At 52.7% G+C, this 23,116-nt stretch overlaps 1 protein-coding gene across 2 annotated transcripts in view; it reads right to left on the bottom strand.

The window, feature by feature from the left end:
- The window catches only part of foxn3 (forkhead box N3), a 70,419-nt gene that overhangs the window by 7,025 nt on the left and 40,278 nt on the right, over window positions 1-23,116 (bottom strand). For both annotated transcript variants that reach the window (XM_084674838.1, XM_084674829.1), the window contains exon 4: window positions 17,207-17,274. In XM_084674838.1, the coding sequence (XP_084530964.1) occupies window positions 17,207-17,274 (68 nt within the window). The remainder of the gene's footprint in view (window positions 1-17,206; window positions 17,275-23,116) is intronic.

Below are 23,116 nucleotides of genomic sequence, written 5' to 3' on the forward strand. Positions count from 1 at the left end.
AAACACAAACCACTGTGGCAAATATGTGTGTATGTGCGCACACAGGGCCCGGCATGCCTATTAAAAGGCTTTCTTAGATTAGAATTAGTTCAAAATTTGGCAGAACAGAATGGCTTGAGGAACAGAGAAAAACGATGGGGTGTGAGTAGGAGAGAGCGAGAGAAAGCGTGGACAAGTGACAGACAGAGATATGAGAAAACAAAAAGAGAAAAAACATGGAAGCAGGACAAACTGATTTCTTTCCCATAGACTTTGCTAGAACACCCTGTGGAAAGACATTGCTGGATGACAGCAACAGAGAGAGAGAGAGAGACAGAGAGAGAGAGAGAGAGAGAGACAGAGAGAGAGAGAGAGACAGAGAGAGAGAGAGAGAGACAGAGAGAGAGAGAGAGAGAGAGACAGAGAGAGAGAGAGAGACAGAGAGAGAGAGAGAGAGAGACAGAGAGAGAGAGAGAGAGAGAGAGAGAGAGAGAGGAGCGGGAAGGCCAGAAAGAAAGCAAGAGAGAGAGAGAAAAAGAGTCACTTATTCTCTGACTTCCATTAGTAGATTGGGATCACCCACTTATTTTTGATTGGATTTGTAGTTTGACAGACGGCCTGATCCTGGCCTGCTGTGTCATGTGACCCCACAGTACTTACAGACCCCGTGGGACTCAGGTGTATTCAATAACATCATGGCTGCCGCAGCATCAATGTCCTGATCTGGGAAAACGCAGAAGGACAATGGCCATCCTTTTCAGGTAGGGTATTTATAGTGCTGTTTTGTGTTTCATTTGGACACAGGATCTAGGATCTGCCTCCCCATACAGTGTGACCCAGTTGTCTTTGGGGGCACCACTCCAAACCAATCAGAGATAAGGGTGTGGAGGCTCCACTGAGATACTTGTTGAACGTGAGCAGGCCGGTGCCGCAAGAGTGAGTACAAATATCCAAAAGCATGTGCACGCAGAGGCACAATCCAGAACACACGCACACGCACACACACACGCATGCACACACACACACACACAGACAGACACACACACACACAGACAGACACACACAGACAGACACACACACACAGACACACACACACACACAGACAGACACACACAGAAGACACTGATTTAGACTGAGAAACGCATCAGGTTTTCCCTCTCCCTCAAGCTGAAAGGCACACACACGTCCGTGCCCTGACTAATCCCGTCTAAACGCTATTGATAGAACACAAACGGGGCTCAATTGACGAGCTAACCGTCATTAACGGACTGACTCAATACCATCTTCACAAACTGCAGTGCCAACGTTGATTTTTTGGGGGGGTCGGATTCCTCTCGAAACCCGCTGGTTTTCCAGTCAGAAAAATCCATCCGACCTCGGCGACGGAACACAATTAAGGTTAACGCTGGGGAAACAGCTCGTCATTGGCTGAAAGCCCTGCGTCATCGCTGGGTCGGCCCTCCAATGGACTCAGTCATTCATACGTTAGACTCGGAATGATTCATCTGTTGTTTTCCGGAGACAGCCCATGGCGGGGGTGCCTAGCGGTGGAGGCCGTGGCCGTCTGGGGCTGGGTGTACTGGGCCCCCCTGCACTGGCACACCTGCCACCACTCTCTATTTCTCCCTCTGTTTTGGTTGGCCAGGCGGTAGACATGGCACGCAGGCGTTCTGACATGGCAGGCGCCCCTAATCTAAAACAGATGGCCCGGTTATTGGAGGGAGGAGGAGGAGAAATGGAAGAAGAAGAAAAAGAACAACAGAAGACGAGGATAGGAAAGAAAAGGGGAGGGGGGGGGGGGTGGGCGGAGATATCGTAGGTTTGGAAATCACGCTTACTTTTCCGCCCGCTTGCGAGGGGTGTGGCGGTTGCCTTGGCAACTCCCTCACTCCCACAGGTCGCCATGGTCACTGCGTATCCCCCCCCCCACCGCCCCCCACCGCCCCCCACCGCCCCCCCCCCACCCCAATTAGGGTGAGTTGCGCAGATAACGCGCGCATAAAGAATTTCTCACTGTCTGCGCTCGCATTAAATGATGCGATTGATCTTTCAAACGCCATGGATTACCACCTTTAGTGTAGTCTCTAGGCCTTTTTTTGTCGTATTTTCTCTCTCTCGTTGTTCAATGGAATCCACATGAACCTACAATACTCCCACAGACAACATGTACACCAAAGCGGTCGACACAAAACACCTCAGAAGAGCTCCACAAAGGGAGGTGACCGTGGAGGGCTCCGAGAGAAGAACAAAGGGAGGGAGTGGTAGGAGGCGCGCTGGGACACGGCCGTCCCCTTCATCCTGTTCCTCCTCTTCGTCGTGTGACCGAGTGACATAACTCAAAGTGACAGCGGAGACGCGGAGCGGTCGGGATTAGCGTGGTCGGGCTAGCGCGGTGAAAGGCTAACGAGAGCGCTTCATTGTGGCGGGGGTTCATGTCTCACAATGGGAGAGTCCATTCAGACGGAGAACTGGAGGTTGGGGGGGGGGGTGGAGGGGTATTAGGGGATGGGCTAGTGGCCCCCAGATTGAAATAGAACAGCAGAGTCCTTGCCCTGAGAGGTTCTTAAAGAATGTAGGGTCATGTCTTGGGGCAATGGGATAGCTGAGTGAATTGTGTCTCATATAAATAACTGTCTGTGAGAAACCTCTTTGCCTTTCTCCTACTTTTGCTGGCTCTCTGTTATGTTTCCTAATTTCTCTTGAATAGGAACGCCGGTGAAAACCCCATATTCTCTGCCGTGCAAACTTTTTAGAAACCCTTACACGAGCTGGCCACCAGGTGGACACCCTCGCTCCAACATGCGGAACAGGTACAGGTAAAGGCTTAGGTGTCCTCACTCTGGAGCGCTTTGGCCCTCTTTGAAGATTTCTACACGAGCCACAAGTCGATCTCTCTGCCAGTCTTTCTCTCTGCCTCTTGCTGTCGCTCTCTCTCTCTCTCTATCTCTCTCCATTTTTGTAACTACCAACACCACGACCCTGGTCCATTTCCCCCGTCCTGGTTTGATGGTGGTGGTGGGGTGAAGGTTACCGGCCATGCCGGGTGTCTTCACGTCGACAGAGCCGTCGAGCGCGGTAATTGTACAATGAAATAGTCCACCGTTCACTACACTCCATCCATGTCACCTTCAAACGCACGCCGCGCTGAGCGCGCGCGCGCGCTTAGACGCGTACACGCGGCCCTTTCAAATGCGGCTGATGTACGTCAACCTCGTCTTTCTGCATGTATGGTCAAAAAATACGGCACGGTTCGATTGTTCACGAATGCACGATCAACATGCGGAGCGACAGACACGTTCGGCGTTCAAGTGTGTGCATGTGAGTGTTTGTGTGTGAATGAGTGAGTGTGTGTGCTCATCTCAGCAGTTGCAGTCCGGTAGGTCAACCTCCCCCCAGCTTAGATAACGGAACAGCAAGGACCTCGTCACTGCCCACTATACCTCTGCTATTGCCCACAATAGCCTCCAATAACAACAGAGGCAGTGGGCATTAATAACTGCTTAATGGACTCCTGGGGTGGTTAAGAGTGTGTGTGTGTGTGCCCGCGCGTGTGTGTGTGGGGGTTAAGTGTGTGTGTGAATGTGTGTTTCTGTTTGTGCCTCAAAGACACAAACTGCTGACTGGCTGCGCAGTGAGAGGCTGAAAGGTCTAGATTCTGTCGAGGGTTTATCGTCTATTGACAAACAGAGAGAGCGAGAGTGGCAAGTCGGGAAACTGCAATAGCAGTCTCCTCAATGGCATCTTTCGTCTGGCTGCAGGAGTGCTGTTGGTCTTTGTGTGGATATAATACCACATGACCTAAAACATCAGTGTGCGTGTGTGTGTGTGTGTGTGTGTGTACAGACAGTGGATGTATTGCGAGAGTTGCACAGTGGCAATTTGATAGAATACATGCTCCAGCAGATCTTGAGGTTTCGAGTGTGTGTTTGCACAGTCGTCGTCGATGGTGACCTCCTTAAGAGCAACGGGTAACTGTGGCCCTCTCGGGATGAAGGCCAGAAAGCGATAGGCGCTACGGAAAACACAGAGATGTTGCTTCCTAATAGAATCTGTGCGGTTCTTCTTCAAGTTGAGTTCTTTCAGTGGCGAGCACAGCAGCAGAAACTCAACAGAGACACTTCCATTAACAGCCCTCAGCCGAGGTACACACACACACAAACGCACACGCACACAAACACACACACGCAAACAGACACCAACACAGACACAAGCACGCAGAGACACAAGCACGCTCACGCAATGTACTCTTTTTAATATCTTGTAGTCCCTGCTAGGGGCTGATTAGGGAGGCAAGACTGTGGACTTTTATCCGTAAGGAGTGATCTTCACAAATGTGAAAAGAACAGAATTTGCTTTCATTCATTCAAGGGCTTTGCGTTGTGAGCCCTGTCTCCACCAATTCCCCAGACCTCCTGAGAGTAGACCCCGATCTGTGAACGCTCTGAGCTGCACTGGAGAGGAATTCGGAGCCGTCGACGTTTCGACGGCACCCGTCGCGCGGGGGCATCCGGTGAGTTCCACCAAAGCCGCCAGTTCTCCCGAGGGTTGTGGTGCTGTTCCTTGGCACTGTCGAAGAGTGGCGGAGAAACATCTCTTGAGACCCGAGGGAGACGAAACAGCACAGGGTCGCGCTCCGTGTCACTCTGACTGGTGTGAATATAGTGAGACCACATTGGAGAGACCCGGCAGAAATATGTCTGGGAGGGAGCCGACTCAGACATGCAAATATGGGGGGGGGGGGGGAGGTATAAATAGGCCATCCATGTTGTTGCTCGGTAACAGGGTGTGCTTATCACTAATGTAAGGGGATCTCTTGGGTCAGGGATGGCTGTTTTGCGCCCATACACACTCATAAGGTGTGCGTGTGTCTACTTCCAAGTCTGTGTTTCTGCTCTGAGCGGGATTACATGTAAGTGGACGTGTGCGGTAATAAAGCTGACAGCTAACACGCGCACGCGCACGCAGGGCTCCCTGCTGGGGTCTAGTCAGCTGAACTGCACTCTGAAGCCGGCGGATGTCTGCCGAGGTCAGATTACAGACTGCTTTAGCTAATGGAGCACTCAGACGCTCGCGCACAGCCGCGTCCGCGCACACTCGCACACAAAACTGTACGCCGCCCATTCCGCGGCAAAGCACCGCGAAGACACGCACACCTAATCCGTGTGTAACACATAATCAGGGTTTTTTTTTTTTTATCAACTTGCTGGATATCGCTCCAAGTCTTTGCTCCAACTTTGATTGCTCGGAGAAGAAAGAAGGAGAGGGACAGGGAGGGAGAGATACAGGGAGAGAGAGAGACGACGAAGCCTGTGACACGTGGCGAGAGAGGGAGGCAGAGAGAGAGAGAGAGAGTAAGGGGACAGTGAACGACAGGCACCGCGGTCACTGGAGCCCACAATCTGTGTAGCAGATGTGCCGGCGCAACACACACACACACACAGGCAGAGTTAAAGGCATATCTATCATTTACACGGCGCTACAACCTGGTTAACAAGACCCATCCCTTCCGACACAGTTCTGAGGCGCGTTCCAGGGTACCAAATTAGCGACACGTCACATCAAACACACGTCAACAGCACTGCATACAGCCTTTTAAACACCGCCGGCTGAGACACTAAAGGTATTTAGCGGGATGAAAACAGCCAATCTAAGCAAAGTGGGTTGGTCTCCACACACTATGGTGCTTGATTTTGATTGAATGAGCGTTACTAGTTTCAAAGTGAGAAAGATAGGGGGGGGAGACCCTTTTTGTAATGCGAATGAATCTCAGAGGGAACACTTGACGCATGCCCACATTTGGACATTTGGCCGCGCAGGCCGAGAGAAGAGAGAGCAAACAGCCCCCCCTCCGGATTTGCAAGCACCCCTCTGGTCAATGTGTGATATACTGATTGGGACTTGGTTGACACGAATAGGCACTTGAAGCAAGTTAATACACCCCACTGTGAAAGACAGAGAGAGAGAGATTGAAAGACAGTAAGACTATCGGTGTGTGTGTGTGTGTGTGTATGTGTGTGCATTTGCGTATGTGTGTGCGTCAGAGAGAGAGAGAGAGAGAGAGAGAGAGAGAGAGAGAAATACAGTGAGAAACAGCCTTAGTGTGAGTCTGTGTGTGTGTGTGTGTACATGTCCAGCCCTCCCTCCATTGTGTGCTCGGGTGATAGAAGTGCCGGTGGAGCGTGAAGGAAGCGGCGCCCGAGCAGAGAAACAGCGGTGGCCGCCCGAGTTCTTCAAACAGCCATTCTGTTATTCTTTTAACAAGAGAGAGGAGGGGGGGGGGAGGGGTCTGGGGTTGGGGGCAGGCCCGGGGGCTCTCAAAGGGATCAAAGACAGAGCTCGTCGAGACGACAAAAACACCAAACACGTCAACAACAGCATCGGGGAGTGGCCACAGGAGGTGGCCAACGCGCAGGTGTGTGTCTGAGTGAGGCAGAAGGAGACCTTCTGACCCGGTACAGTGAGGGAGACCTTATGACCCGGTACAGTGAGGGAGACCTTCTGACCCGGTACAGTGAGGGAGACCTTATGACCCGGTACAGTGAGGGAGACCTTCTGACCCGGTACAGTGAGGGAGACCTTATGACCCGGTACAGTGAGGGAGACCTTCTGACCCGGTACAGTGAGGGAGACCTTATGACCCGGTACAGTGAGGGAGACCTTCTGACCCGGTACAGTGAGGGAGACCTTCTGACCCGGTACAGTGAGGGAGACCTTATGACCCGGTACAGTGAGGGAGACCTTCTGACCCGGTACAGTGAGGGAGACCTTATGACCCGGTACAGTGAGGGAGACCTTCTGACCCGGTACAGTGAGGGAGACCTTATGACCCGGTACAGTGAGGGAGACCTTATGACCCGGTACAGTGAGGGAGACCTTCTGACCCGGTACAGTGAGGGAGACCTTCTGACCCGGTACAGTGAGGGAGACCTTATGACCCGGTACAGTGAGGGAGACCTTCTAACCCGGTACAGTGAGGGAGACCTTCTGACCCGGTACAGTGAGGGAGACCTTATGACCCGGTACAGTGAGGGAGACCTTCTGACCCGGTACAGTGAGGGAGACCTTATGACCCGGTACAGTGAGGGAGACCTTCTGACCCGGTACAGTGAGGGAGACCTTCTGACCCGGTACAGTGAGGGAGACCTTATGACCCGGTACAGTGAGGGAGACCTTATGACCCGGTACAGTGAGGGAGACCTTATGACCCGGTACAATGAGGGAGACAACGTCTGCTCATTTGACGACGAAGTACAAACTTTCCTTGAACTGGGATTCATATTGACTGTAAAACAGGGTGAACACCCTGCATCCCATGGTGATGATCAAATGACAATGTTTGGATATCATTTTGGACATCTTTGAATGATATTGTCTGCGCGCTTTCTGACGGGGTTTGGGTTCAAAGACGCGTCGCTGGTGGCGTGAGAGACACAGAGGGATGGAGAAACACTTGATGGAGCACGGGGGAGAAAATAGAGGAGAATAGAGGAGAGGGCTCTGAGAGGAGCGAGGGTTCTAGAACAGGCCTTGAACCGCCCGTCAAGCGGATGAATAATTCAGGAGGTCTTTACGAGGGGCAGAATCCTTTTGTAACTCCCTCTTTTTCCTCCCCTCTCTCTCTCCCTCCTCCCCTCGCTCTCTCTCTCTCTCTCTCTCTCCTCTCTCTCTCTCTCTCTCTCTCTCTCTCTCTCTCTCTCTCTCTCTCTTTCTCTCTCTCCTCCCCCCTCTCTCTCTCCCTCCTCCTCTCTCTCTCTCTCTCTCTCTCTCCTCCCTCCTCCTCTCTCTCTCCCTCTTCCCCTCTCTCTGTGCATCCTGTCTCGGTCTCCTCCTCCACCCTCGCTCCACACCCCCACCCCTCCTGAATCTCCCGATCACTCTCTCTCTCTTCCTTCTTCCTTCCTCTCGTCCTCCTGACTGAAGGCATCTCCGCTTCCTTCCCGCCACTTGGGCCGGGGCTTGCTGTCGCCAAGGCAACTGCCTTCCATTTCTCATGCTGCAGGTTGGGAGCGGCCCGCATGTGTGTGACACTTCACATGGGCCGCCACAGGAAATACCAGCGAGAGAGGGAGTGGGAGGGGGGTCAAGAGCGAGCCAAACAGAGACAGAGATAGACACACAGAGACAGGAAGAGGGATGGATACAAACGTATTGAAAAAAGTATGGCTACGTATCGAGACAGACACAAAGAGAGCGAGAGATGGGAGAGACACTTGCAGAGTAAACACGAGAGATGACAAAACAAAGACAGACAGAAGAAGTCGAGGGGAGGGAAGGAAAGAGCGAGATGTGCAATCAGTATTTACATGCCTGTAATAGAAACCAGACGGTGGAAGACTTTAGGCCCAGTCATCCCTACTGAGATTACATCCTCCTGGGCTGTTAAAATGTATTTTCCTATCCCCCTACCTCTCTCTCTCTCTCTTGCTCGCTCTCCCCTCCTCCCTCCCTTTGTCACGGCAAAAAAGCAACCCAGTTTTATGTTACAACACACAGCTCTCTGTCCACAGCCTATTTTTAGGAGTAACTGGGTAAAAAAGGAGGCGTGAGAAGGAGGAAGCGAGGGGGTGAACAAGGCCGTAGAGTCCCACGCTCCGGAAAAAAAAGTGAACCAACCGGTGAGAGAACGGGAAAGGTCGAAGACGCTTGAAGATGTAGCTCCACCTGCTGCCTGGGACACGCCTCACACACACACACACACACACAACTTCAGACACGGCGCCGCCGCTAACCCTAACCTGAGAGACCGGGCGTCTCCCGCCGTTCCCTTGGGAGGCAGACGCCGAACAGCCAGGCGTTTGAAACGCTGATGGAGAGAGGGAAGATCGAGACGAGCGGAGAGGGGGAGGTGGGGACAGAGAGAGAGAGAGAGAGAGAGAGAGAGAGAGAGAGAGAGAGAGAGAGAGAGAGAGAGAGAGAGAGAGAGAGAGAGAGAGAGAGAGAGAGAGAGAGAGAGAGAGGGAAAGGGAAAAGGGAAGAGAAGGAGGCGGGGCCTGTGGAGCGAGAGAGCGAAAGAAAGGTTGGGGGAGGGACGGCGATCGATGGCCGACGGCCGAGAGCATTAACAGCAGGAGCACCAATGGCAGACCTGTGTCAGAACGGAATAACCAACAGCCGATGGGTGTCTCGGGCTCGGGTCGCCAATAGCAGGCAGAGTTTTTTTTTCCAGACAGCAAGGCCCAGAGGAGGAAAATATGGGACAGTCCGATAAGCCAGAACAGGGGTGGATGTTGAAGACAAAACGCCTGGAGCCATTCAACCGACGCACTCATCAAAAAATTCAGACTGGGTCAATCCCATTCAGGTCAACAGAGGACAATCACCAGACACCTCCTACCCCCCAAAGATGGACACATCTTTTCAACAAGCTTTTTTTCTTGACCACTTCCTTTATACATTGAGGGTATTATCCTCAAGAAAGTCAGGAACGCAATTGTTTTCATTTTCCCCGGAAGTTACCAAATGCCCCCGCCCTTCCTCTGGTCTCTGGGACGGTCTGTCCCGCTTCTGCGGCCAAAGAGGATCCTGGGAGCTGTGGTTTCCATCCCTGGTCGGAGGGATGGAGGAAGAGAGGAAGGGACATCATGAGTGAGAGAGACAGAGAGCAAGGGGGGGGGGGGAGAGAGAGAGGTATGAAGAAAGTGTGTGAGGGAGAAAGATACAGGAGAGAGAGGGAGAGAGAGCGAGAGAGAGAGCGAGAGAAGAGAGAGAGAGAGAGGAAAATAGAGGAGGAGTGGAATGGATGGAGAGAACGGGGCCACGTCTTGTCTGCGCTCTCCGTACCACGCACATCCCTCTGACTCGCCTTTTATGGCGACAGACAAGGGGCGGGTGGGTTGCCAGAGAGGGAGGTTATCCCCCCCTCTATGAGGGTACTGCTTGCTATGGTTTACACTCGTTTGGAACCCTGGAGGCGAGGTCAGGCCTGTTAACAGAGATGAAGAGACCTTCTCTGGTGCACAGAGATGCCAGGGGGCAGACAGGAAGAGCACACACACACACAAACACATTACAGTGGCCACAAACACAGGCGCTCCTCCGAGTCTGCCACAACTGACTGAGCTCTCAGGCCTCAGAGATTTGAAGTTAGATGAAAGGGAGAGGGGACACACAAGAACAAACACACCCGGGAGGATCGGAGCGGAAAACTTGCTACCTCACAGCGGTGGCTAGCCTACCCACTCGGAAAAGACGAGGTGATGTCACAAATTGCCGTGACGACGGCCTACCGTGCAGAACTTCTCTTCCAGCCCCGGGGGTTTGTGACATAACACCAGAGAATGTGTGACGTACGGTGAGGGGGAAAAAGAGGGTTGTGCATTTTTACTGTAGGAGGTGTGTGTGAGTGAGGCAAGGCTTTGTATGTGTGTAAGAGAGAGAAAAGCGTGTGTGATTGTATTGGAGTGTGTGTGTGTGTGTGTCTGTGTGTGTGTGTGACAATGCAGAACATCAAAGCTCCACCAACCTCTGCAGTCTGTTTATCAGTGTTGAAATCGGAGCGTGTGAAAGGTGAGGCGCGGCTAATGGAGGAGGAAGAGGAGGAGAGAAGGGGAGGACACGTGATGGGAACAAATGGGGGAAGGTGTGACTGAGCATGTGACTGATGGAGGAAAGTGGGGTATCGGTACTTGAGACATTCTACACAGACGCAACCGTAGACAACTGTATGTAAGTGATCATTTGTGTATGTGTGTGTGTGTGCATGAGCACGAGAGAGAGAGAGAGAGAGAGAGAGAGAGAGAGAGAGAGAGAGAGAGAGAGAGAGAGAGAGAGAGAGAGAGAGAGAGACAGAGAGAGAGAGAGAGAGAAAGAGAGAGAGAGTGGATGTGGAAGTCTGTAATACTAGCTAATGTGATAACAGGCACTTAAGGACACTGAGAGACAGTGACAGAGCACTGAACTGACTGGATGTGGGGGGGGGGAGGGGATCAATGCACGCTAGGAGACTACGACGGGGAAAGGGCAGGGAGACGAGGTCCAAGCTCCGAGAAAGAAAGGAAGAGACTGGAAAGAGAACGACACAAAGAAGTGAAAAGGGGCAATAGAGGGTGAGAACTGAGAGAGGCAGTGCAACAACAACAACAAAAAATCATGGAGAGACAGAAGTATCGTATCACCAGCAAGAGGCTGAAAAGGGAAAGACAAGCGAAAGAGAGAACGAGAGAACGAGAGCGAGAGAAACAGACACGGGTATTCTGAACACGGGGCATACACTGTCACGTCCTCTTTGATGCAACTCTCGTGGAACAAAGAGGAGATAAAAGGAGGAGTGTGTGAGGGAAGGAGGAGAGGATGAGTGCGGGGAAGAGAGAGGGGGAACGGGGGAGGCGGGAGACAGCTCTCCCCCCCCGTCTGGGAAGGCGCGCTCAGCGGCGGTGAGGATAATGGGCTGTGAAAAGCGTCACGCGAAGAGTTCCCAAACTCTGTCCTCCGCTGACAACCTGTCCACCTTCCTTCTTCCTTCCCCCTTCTCCCTTTCTCTCTGCAACGGCTCCTGTTCAAATCCCCTCTCCTCTCTCGCTCTCTTTCCATGACTTCTCCCTCTCTGCCTATCCCTTTACAACTACTCTCTCTCTCTCTCTCTCTCTCTCTCTCTCTCTCTCTCTCTCTCTCTCTCTCTCTCTCTCTCTCTCTCTCTCTCTCTCTCTCTCTCTCTCTCTCTCTCTCTCTCTCTCTCTCTCTCTCTCTCTCTCTCTCTCTCTCTCTCCTTGGGCCTTTGTTTTCCTCTCTGTTTATCTCAGTTTCTGCCCTGTCATTCGTCTCCTTCTCCCTCTCCCTGTCTTTACCATATCCAGGCTGCGTTGAGTCTTCTATCACAAATAGGAAGAAATCTTCTCTCCCTTCTCCCCTCTCTCTCTCTCTCTCTCTCTCGCTCCCCCATACCTCTCGCACGCTCTTCTTTTTTTTCTCTCTCTCTCCCTCTCCCTCCCCTCCCTGTCTCTCCGCAGATCAATGCACTATTCTGTACTTTACCCCTAGTTCTGCTACAGTAGATACATAACATCCGGATTCTATTTTCAGTATAGTATAAATATTGGATCTGCATCACTGGCATTCCTGCCAGTTTACACGTCGTGTCTCAGGACTGGGCCGCTATCCCCTCGCTCCCCACCCTTGTGTGTGTGTGCACGGCGGACAGCATTTCAAAGTCAGAGGAGGCAGTGGGGCGCGATGACAGAATAAGTATTGTCAAAATGTCACGGCCCGGACCTCCGACTGCCATGGCGAGTGTTTGATGGGGGATGCGGGGAGAGAGGGTGAGTGTTGTGTGTAAAGTGGTTCCAGTGGTATATTCTGTGACTCTCCCCGGCCTCCCGTGGGAGACGGGAACAGGAATGAGACTTCCTGCCACGCTTTGTTCCATGTCTTCAGTCCGTAGCACTTTCTCCAAATATTCATCAGCGATCTGAGATCCCTCTATTCTTCTGCATCAGCAAGTCAAATATCCCTGGGCTTATTCCGCTAGTGCTCAAAGCAGTGTGTGCGTGTGTGTGTGTGTGTGTGTGTGTGGGTTGGTGTACATCCACGACTGCATGAATGTGTGTGTGTGCGTAACCATGGTGGGCTGACTACTTCAAAGAGTTTCCCTTTAGCTGAACCCTCCCAGCTCTCTTGTAAGACAGTGGAGATGAGAAGGACTTTCCGACACACACCCGCACACACACACACACACACACACACACACACACACCCCCACACACACATTACCTCCACGCCCCGCTCTGTTGGTCCCTGCTCAAACTCCCCCTGAATGATTCAATAGATAAGATCTGAAAATAGATGAAACCTTAATGGGTTAGGGCCGAGTGACCGGCCTTTCTGCCATACATGCTCTCATGTTGCAGCACAGAATATGCACTGACACACACACACACATATTCATGCAACTATGGATACACACACCCACAGACTTGCAGTCATATCATATCTCAATCAATACGTCCAGCCGCTTCGGAGCTGGCGAGTCTGGCGTGGTGAGTGGGATGTATTGACCTGGTGCACTAGTGCGAGGAGTGGGCGGTCGAGGGAGGCCCTACTCACGTTACACACTCGGGCATCTCACACACTCACGCACACACGCAGCCTCTGAGACGAGCATGACCTCATGCGTTTGGGAGTGTGCGACAATCGCAAGTGACATCATCGCACACGCCTCGGAGAAAGGACGCGTCCGGGGCGAGTGGACGACCGCCCGTGGACGAGGCGACTGACTCGGCCCTCGCCGCACCTGAACGCCAAGCTCCTCGGATTGGAACGCAAGGAGGTGCAGTGAGCCCACCGTGTTCACGGGGCGGTGCAGTCAGCGCTGGCCCCCGCTCTCCAACCCCGGCTGCATCTCCTCCACTCGCCTCCTCTCCTCCTCCCTTCCCCCCCGCTCCTCCGTCTCCTTTTGTTCCAAACTGAGCGAGTAGGGGCTTGTACTCTAAGCCCTCCCTAAGCTAGATATAACACCCTCTCTCTTTCACTTTGAACTGAAGAGCCACAGCTCCAGCCAGGAGACAGAGAGAGAGAGAGAGACAGAGGGAGAGAGAGGGGGATTGGGGGGAAGAAGGACAAAAATTGAGAGGCGAGGGAACAGAATGAGTGTGAGAGAGAGAGAGAGAGAGAGAGAGAGAGAGAGAGAGAGAGAGAGAGAGAGAGAGAGAGAGAGAGAGAGAGAGAGGAAAGAAAAAGAGAGGGGTGTATTTGGAGGGCTGGCCAAATCGATGGTGGCCTGCTGGACAGAGGGAGCAGAAGGGGCAGCAGGGCTGCAGCCTCTGAGGACGGATCACACAAGGGGAGGAGGAGGATGCTTGCGTTCTGTACACAGGTAAGTGCGAAGGCGAGAGAGAGGAAAAACGAGACTGGGAGACCACCTCCAACGGGGGGGGGGGGGGGGGAGGAGCTGTTCGGTGAAAAAGAAAGTGACTCGGGAAGATACGAGAGAGAGAGACAAAAGTGAGAGCGCTAGAGAGACCGAGAGACGAGAGAAAAGGCTTTTTGGTGTAATCGTTAACAGGGTACTTCCATGGATCCGAAGAGACAGCTCTGCTCGGTAATCCCTGATTAAGACATCCTTTATCTCTCTCTCTCTTCTCGCAGAGAAGAATCCCTCGCTCCCTCTCTCTGTCCATTTCTTATTCATCTGCCTTTTTTCTAGCATTCACCTTCTCTCCATCTCGCCCCCTCTGCACTGCTTTCCTCTCATCCCCTAATGTCTTGCCACTTCACCCCTCTCTCAATCAGGCTCGAAAAGGTTCCACTCCTGTGCGCGTGTGTGTGTGTGTGTGAGAGAGAGACACAGACAGAGCAGGGGGAGATTGAGAGTGCGTGTGCGACACCCCGTCATGTCCTCGTCTCCAGCTTCTTTAGCGACTCGAGAGGGGATCCCAGCACGCGCCTCGTTACTGCGAGCGGGCCGGCTCAAGAGGCCGGAGCACGCGCGCACACGCGCCTCATCACTTACTGCGAGCGAGGAACCCCAAACACACACACGTAGAAGCACACAAAACGTGCAGGTGCACGTTGCCCCCTGCCGATGCTTGGCAGCAGACGCGCGACGCCTCCCTCCGCCGCCCTGCCCGCCGTCACCCACACTCACTCTTGACACCGAGGGGGCCTGCCTGTCGGAGACTTAATGCCTCTGTCTCTCACTCCCTCCCTCCCCGGCAGCGTGCCCCCCTTCCCCTGGCTATAATTAGGCCCTGTACTGAAAAGACCCGCTTCAACAGCTAATTAAAGGTACAGTTCGTGGGGGAGAGAAAGAGAGCTACCTGAGCTGCCTGTCTCTGTACTGTTACTGTCACTGTAGAGGCAACTTGTTTTCTCTCCCTCCCTCCCTCTCCCTCTCTCTCCCCCACTCCCTCTCTCTCTCCCTCCCTTGCCTCCCTCTCAAGCTTTGTCTCTCTCTTTCGGTCCCTCGACAGGGAACTCTAATGTCATTAGGGTTCCGTTTGTAAAGCTGCACACACTGTCTAGGAGGGGAGGAGTCTTAAGTAGGCAGGTCTTTTCGTTGGGAACTTGGGGTCAGGGCAAATGCTGTGTGTGTGTGTGTGTGTGTGTGTGTGTTTGCGGGTGCGTATGTGTCGGGAGAAGGTAGTGTAGGGTGTGCAGGGTGTTTGAGAGAAGGCATGTGTGCAAGATACAGATGTTTGTGTGTGTGTGTGTGTGTTAGTACACGATAGCTCCGATCGTTATCGCTCCCTGCTCTCCGCAGATGTTCCTCCCACGCAGGAACGTGTACCTGGTGATCCAGGTGAAACACGACACGCCCGTTCCCTCCTGTCTTTCTCCCCGGCGGCGGGCCTGGTTCAGGATCAGGTGCCGGATCCCGTAGTAGTGTTACCGCCTTACAAAACACACCTCGTACTGCTAATTATGCCGGTGTTTCAGCTGTGAGACTGGGGTCACAGAACAGCAGCTCTCAGCTCGTTCATGAAAATCGGATTCTTCCAAAGGCGTCCTTTTTCCCAAGAGAAAAGGAGAAATAAACAGAGAGAGAGCGGAGAACGAGAGTGGTGGAACAGAGAGGGAGAGACGGGAGTTTGAGGCAAGCGCCTAGACAGGAGTTGAACGTTTGCAAAGCGAGGTTGAAAAGGGAGGGGGGGGGGGGAGAGCGGGATGAAAGGATAAGCAGGAGAAATGAAGAAGATGAGGTCGAGGCGAGAGAACTGGAAAAGGGAAGACGAGACCGAAAGAAAAGATCATTCGTTTGAACCTTTTGTTGGGTTATTCAGCGATCGGCGCTGAAAAGTTCAAAGTTCTAATAGCTAAATTGGTAGCTGCAGACAAAACAAGCAGAGACAAACAAATGAGCCGACTGTACCATGGCTTTTGATACCGGCTGCAAAATGTCAACATGACATGTGAACAAAGCAGACTAACAGAGTCATCTTGACCCATCCACTTATCCAAACCGCTGTTGAAACAAAACAAAGGGTTTTATATAGTGAAGTGTATAGCGCGTTAAGTCAGCATATGTGGCTGTATTTTGACCCCCCACCACCACCACCACCACCCACCGACACAAAAGCTTGGCGAGATGTCGACACGTCGCAGCCATGGCAACGCTACTTCAGGTGGGCTGGCTCTGAGCTTCCGTGCAAAACGGGTGCCATGGCAACTTCCTGAAGGTGAGATTCCATTCTCGGCTGGTGAGATTCTCGTGGATGTCAGTGTTCCAACGGAACAATATCCATGGCCATTTTTGGGGGGGGGAATTGGACAGACAACCACAAAAACCCCAAAAAGGAGCCTAGATCTGTTTTCAGGCTTGTTTGGGAGAAATCCTCTTCACTCGCTCAGCCTTGTCCTCCACAGTAGCTATATGAAGTTCTGTTTTCAAGGCACAAAGCCATTCAAATCAGCCGAAGCCTGGAATAGCGATGAACTGGTCAAATGACAATGGAACAATGGCCATCTGTATACATCCCCCCCCCCCCCTTGCTCAAAGCCTAACACCCATATCATAGGGGAAGGGAAAGAGAGAGGAGGAGGAGAATAGAAGGAGGAGAAGGACAAATATACATTCCAGTGGATTACTGTCGGGGAAGAAAGAGAGGGGAAGAGGAGGTAAAGCGGATGGATGCCAGAACCCCTCCCCCCCTCCCCCCCCCATAACAGTCTCAGAAGATAGAAGGGTGCGCGCACAGGCCGCCCGGGGACTCAGCGACAGGGCGTCCCGTCCCCCATTTCAACTGGGAGTACAGAGCCAACGTGAATCCTACAGAGTGGGCGAATGGCGTTAGGATCCCGCCCGGTGGCTGGAGAGGGGAGGGAAAGGAGGCTCGGAGCTCATGGTGTCCGGATGCACACGCTGACGGCTCTCTCTATCTCTGAGCCGTCGAGGGGAATCGGACACGAGTAAAGATGAGCGGGGTCAGTCGGAGTCCGTCCCCCCCCCCCCCTCCCCTCTCACTGTGGTGGGATGGGAGTCCCCTCGATGGAGAGTGAGAGAAAGGTGGACGAGGAAGAAGTAAGGGAACAGAGTCGTGGCAGAGGAGTCAGAGGAGGTGAAGCCAAGCGGCGGGGGGGGGAGGGGGGGGGCACCCCTTCGGGAGCGACGACAGGGACGGAAAGAAAGGCTGAAAAGAGGGCTAAAGAGACGACGGGAAGGTGCGAGGGGAAGGAGCATAAAGGGGGGATGAGGGAGGGGGGAAGCCGGGGGTTGAGAAAGGAGAGAGAGACGGAGAAGGACGTGCGACACATAGAGCACCTCACACGGTGATAGATCAGCCGGCGTTGACGTTACCTTGTAGGAGGACTCCTCCATTTTTTCTGAAGAACGGACTCCCGGGCCACATCGAGGGACTGGAGATGCTGCGGACACAAGAAAGAGAAGGGAGGTTGAAAAAGGAGGCACGCGAAGATGAAATGACCCAGGGACAAAGAGGGAAAAAAAGCGGTATTACTTCACAGCGACGCCCTTTGATGTCCGTCGTTAAACAACTTTGATGGAAGCTGGCCCGCGTTCTGCTGCGGATAAGTGGCCAAGAATGACCGCTAATGACTAGCGGTTTCGAGTCATGACCACATTTCTGCCACATGGGATGTGTGTGACCACAATAACAGCTAATAGCCATTTCTAACTCATGTAAATGATAGCCTGGGTGAGGTATTCTGCCGTGGAAGCAGCTCTGTGTTGAAAGGCCATTGAGGGGGTTTTTTTCGAACAGGAAGTACGCAGTAACAACTGGAGAGGGATACAGTTTTCAAAAACGGTGTAATGGGGATATGCCAATATGTAGCCGGAGAGGATTGCTGTTTACACACACTCTGAAACACATAAAACATCATGTCATGGATCTAGTGATGAAAGTTCAAAATGTTAACGAAGCCCCCAAATAGCTTTACCTGTACAGCTGATGAACCTAGACACACTCTCTCCTTTGTTCGACTTTGTTCTCACAATTGTTTCTTCCATACCCTTCTTTTCCTTCCTCCTCCACACCCTCTCTATTTCCCTCCGTCCTCCTAAACGTTCCCCGGGTTAACCCTTCCTTTCACTGCGACCTCTGCACGTCTGGAGGAGGCTGAGATCCGAGGGCCGGTGGAGGAGTGGGCTGTGGCACCACGTCACAAGGCTCTCTCGCCTCTCAGGGTGTTCTCGCTCTCACTCCCTCGACAGCCATTCGTCCTTTCGCCGACTCTCTCTCTCTCTCTCTGAACGTTCTCTTGATTTTTCTCACTTTTTCGAGCAGCCTTTCGCTCCTCTCTCTCAGAGATGGAAAGGGGGCCCTCTCCTCCCATCCATCAGTCTTCCGCCAATGTCCTCCCTCCCTCTGTCTGTCTTTTCTAGTCTTCCTCTCTTTCACATATAAAGATATCCATGCACACAGACACACACACACACACACACACACATGGGCGAACAGACACACATATGTGCACGTATACGCACCATGCTCCCGTTTTAATCTGCTTACTCCATATGAACTCATTGAGCTTGAGAACAAACAGCGGCAAAGGCACAAGACTGCAGAGAGCGTGGCCTGTCTAAACGGCGGCCCTCCCCCCCCTCCCCCCCCCCCCCTCAAGCCCTGACCCGTAATCCCTGAACCACTCTGACCACACACAGGAGGAGCAGGCGTCCACATGGAGATGTGGGATCAAGGCATGCATGATATCATGTCATGGGCCGTGACGTGCCACCCACCACACAGTCAAACACATTTGATTCACTAACAAGTTGGGTCACACGTTACCCCCCCCCCCCCCCCCCAAACCCCACCACAACACGCATGTGCACACGCACACACACACACACTCAATCCCTCCCAGGCAAAAGGCTTCACAGACACACACGCAGAGCTCCATTTAGACATCTCATTTAACAGGCGTGGGAGCAAAAGGAGGGCGTGTGTGTGTGTGTGTGAGAGAGAGAGAGACAGAGAGAGAGAGAGAGAGAGAGAGAGAGAGAGAGAGAGAGAGAATTAGAGAAAAAAGAGAGAGAGACAGAAACGGACTGGAAGAGAGTGTTCAACAGGCTTCTTAATCAAGAGAGCAAGCCGTCCCTCTTTGCACCCCCCCCCCCCACTCCCACCCCCCCCCCCCCCCTCCACCAAGATGACAGATGGTGCATTCTGACCCGTCAATTTGGGATAATTCCGTGTCAGAATGCCGAGGCGGCGGGTGCGCTGGGGCCTCGTCTCAGAGAGCCCCGACGTTCGGATCCTTCAATTACGCCGCCGATCGCTATTTCGCGGTGCGCGTGCGTCACGCTGCCGGGTGGGAAAGCGACTCGGAGTGCTGTTTCGGGAGGCTGGCGTTGCCCCGCGAGGGCCCAGACGTGACGCCTCATTAGCATATCAGTCGCCTGGCGACGCGACGACATCGTTAAGGTCTCTTTCTAGCGTTTTCCTCTTTTTGTATTTGGGTCTCTGTCTTGTTGCTTTTCCCCTCGGTTGGATGGACGCCATGACAGAACAGAGACCGCACTTCCCAACTCAAATCAACGGGATCAACTCAAATCATCTCGCTTGGCAGAACGTTTTAGGCTATAACTGCTACAAGGTGAATGGAATGGGTTTATCTAATTCTGCTCTGACGAGTACAAATGTGGGCTCATTTATGGAAATACCAAGAGGTCTGTATCCTGCTTTTGTACAAAAGTGTCCCTCCTGAGAGCAGTGAGTGAATATAGAACATGACTATTGGCTCACCACAACTTTAAAAAGCCTCTTGGTTTTAAACACAGCCCCCGGCGCCCTCGTTTCCCCCAAATGCCTGAAATTGGGAGAGCTTTGCTGGCTCCAAAAAGTGTGCGTCTCTGTATGGTTGTGTGTGTGTGTGTGTGTGTGCACCTGTGCAACTGTCTCGAGTTCTGCATGCATCAGATGAATCTGTGTTTCAGATAAACGTCTGCATGCAGCGTCCTGGAGTCAGTGAGTCCAGTGTGTCAACAGGCACACTTCATTCTTCAACGTTGTCCTACTGAATTACTTTTTTCAGTAAAAAAACAAATGTTTTTCCGGTGTCAAATCTGGACCATTGATTCCGTTAGCCGGGACACGCCACAGTTAAAACTCCTTAAGAACATATGCTAAGCATCGGGTTACAAACAGAGGTATGCGTTGCCACGGAAACGGCATGCCTGGCATTAGGCGAGGCAGGCGCCTTAAATCTTTTTTTCTTTTTTTTTGTACTCAGCTGTGAGGACACGTGCCGACACAGGGCCGCTTTGCTCTTTTTTTTTACCGTTGCTCCTTTCTGTCAAATCAAACTTTATTTATAATATATATCAAATATATATAAGCGCTTTTCTGACACACTCTGCGCTTCACAGAGGTCAAAAGGATGAACTTCACTGTCTAGAAAACCTGAAGTTGGCTATGAGTACATGTTGCTGGTGTGCTTAGTATATTGTGCTCCGATATACCAAGGTGCATTAATGGAGAGCCACACGAGCAGTGGAAAGATTTGTATTAGAGGAAAGGCATTCAGAGTCGCAGCCTTCACCAAGCACCCTGCAAGAGCCCTTGTTCGAGTGACGATGCCGTCGCCTCGGCGCGTGTGTTTGTGTGATCTGAGAGGCTCCGTGGGTGTGTAAAGAACAAGGGAGGGAGCATGGGTGCAGCGGAGCGGAGTTAGCCAGCCAGCACAAACATTAGTGTACACGGCGGGATGCCAGCGAGCACAGCACTCTTTGTTTGTGTTTTTAGGGGAAACACATGGGCTACTGGAACACGTCTCTCTCTCTCTCTCTCTCTCTCTCTCTCTCTCTCTCTCTCTCTCTCTCTCTCTCCCTCCCTCCCTCCCTCCCTCCCTCCCTCCCTCCCTCCCTCCCTCCCTCCCTCCCTCCCTCCCTCCCTCCCTCCCTCCCTCCCTCTCTCTCTCTCTCTCTCTCTCTCTCTCTCTCTCTCTCTCTCTCTCTCTCTCTCTCTCTCTCTCTCTCTCTCTCTCTCTCTCTCTCTCTCTCTCTCTCTCTCTCTCTCTCCCTCCCTCTCCCTCTCCCTCTCCCTCTCCCTCTCCCTCTCCCTCTCCCTCTCCCTCTCCCTCCCTCTCTCTCCCTCTCTCTCTCTCTCTCTCTCTCTCTCTCTCTCTCTATCTTCGCCCTCGTTCGCTCTCCTCCTCCATCTTTTTGGGGGTCTGCCTGCTTTTCTAATTGCTTCTTTCTCATTCTTTTCTTTCTACATTTCACCCCTTCCTCTGTCCCTGTCTTTCTTGCTTTATGTGTAGAGTACTGTTACTGTCACTGTAGAGGCAACTTGTTTCCTCTCTCTCCCCCTCCCCCTCCCCCTCCCCCTCCCTCTCTCTCTCTCTCTCTCTCTCTCTCTCTCTTTCTCTCTCTATCTATCTCTCTCTCTCTCCACTTTGTAGCCCTTCGCTCAGTGTCCAGCTGGTTTCAACAAAACAAACACTCGCGCTCGAGAGAAAACCCAGCTTGTCTTGCCATCTTGCCTGTAAGCATCCCGACGCGCACACACACACACACACACACACACACAAACACACACACACAGGCATACCCACACTCATACACACACACACACATACGTGCACACACACACAATAACCGGTGAACAAAACAAAGCAAACACGGCCCTTTCTTACTTGATTCTATAATCTCACGGCAAATCCTATTGCCCCCCACTTTCCCTCACGGCCCCTACGGTCACAATCCTCTTTAGCTAATCTGAATACCCTGTAGGTGCGAGGCGCATGATACTTGTTCCTTGCTTGCTTGCTTTTGGCACTCGTGTTTTTTGTTGTTGTTTTTTGTTGTTGGTTCAGGCCAGGTGCACAGCTGAGTTTAGCTGCTGTGTGCATCGAGGCCAACTCTTGACGAGCTCCTGGGTAAGAAGAGACGTGTGTACACATGTCAGGAGTACAAATACAGTCGGACTGGAAAACTACCATCTGGACACAAACCACCGTACAGTCATACGGTATGCAAGGCGCTTCTAAACCGGAAACCTATTTTAACAAGCTCGATATAACAAACACGGTACAAACTATAACTATACATGTGGGCCTTGTTAGAGAGGAGAGGTTCTGTGAAGGTGTTTAGTGTTTTTCAGAAGCAGCTCCTCTCCCCCTCCCTCTCCCTCTCTCTCTCTCTCTCTCTCTCTCTCTCTCCTCTGCTCCTTGTTTGTCCGATGTGCTTCTCCAGTCTGGGGCCTGAGCGGACACCTTGTCCAGGGGAGCAGAAGGGACTGGTTAACTGCCTCCCTTGTCTGAATGTGCGCCTGTGCTCGTGTGTGAGAGGTGGAGCGAGTGAGCACAGAGAGAGAGGGGTTGAGTGCGTGTTGCAGTTGCGCACGCGCGCGTCAGCTCCCCCCTTCTCCGCTCATCCTACTTCCCCCCTCCCCGCTCTCACTCCCTCACTCCCTCCTTCTCTCCTCTTCGCCGAGCGCCATCTAAAATTAATCTCCTCCAGCTAGTGGACCTCCACTTGTCATCTCTCATAACTCACGCTCCCGCGCCTCTTCATGAAGACGCACACAAGCAGGTAGCTAACGACACACACTCACACGCGCTCTCTCACACACACACACACAACTCCCTGAAATAGGTTTCAAGCCATCTCGCTTGTTGCCATGGTGAGCCCGGCGTTGCCTTGGCGATGGCTTATTTTGTGTGAGCCTAAGCTAATGGCCTGTCCGTTTGCCAGGCAACAAATCGCCGCGGTGATGCAACTCCGCACCTGTCTCCGTGGCTACGCGGCCGGTTGCCATGGAGGCGTTGCAGTTGCCGGGACGACGGCGGCACTAATCACCTCACAAGGGCAAGCGCTCAGTGGAGAGCCCAGCCAGACCAGCTGTTCACCAGAAAGAGAGAGAGAGAGAGAGAGAGAGAGAGAGAGAGAGAGAGAGAGAGAGAGAGAGAGAGAGAGAGAGAGAGAGAGAGAGAGAGAGAGAGAGAGAGAGAGAGAGAGAGAGAGAGAGAGAGAGGGGAAGAAGGAAGAGAGAGAGTGTGAAGGAATGCGGTCCTGTCTGGTCCTTCCCTCTCCCTCCCTCCCTCCCTCTCCCGCCTCCCCTTCCTTCTGTTCATCCATCATCCTCTCCTGCGTCCAGCCGCTCTGCTCACGCTCTGGGAAAGGTACGCGCACACACTCACACACACCCAGTACAGTCTCCTCTCTGCCTGGGAGCAGATCTGTCTGTATGGAGCATGCAAACTGGGTTCATGTGTGTGTGTGTGCATACGAGTGTGTGTTTGT

Source organism: Hypomesus nipponensis, chromosome 3 (genome assembly GCF_054491055.1).
Source record: "Hypomesus nipponensis isolate SF chromosome 3, ASM5449105v1, whole genome shotgun sequence".
Classification (NCBI taxonomy): Eukaryota; Metazoa; Chordata; class Actinopteri; order Osmeriformes; family Osmeridae; genus Hypomesus; species Hypomesus nipponensis.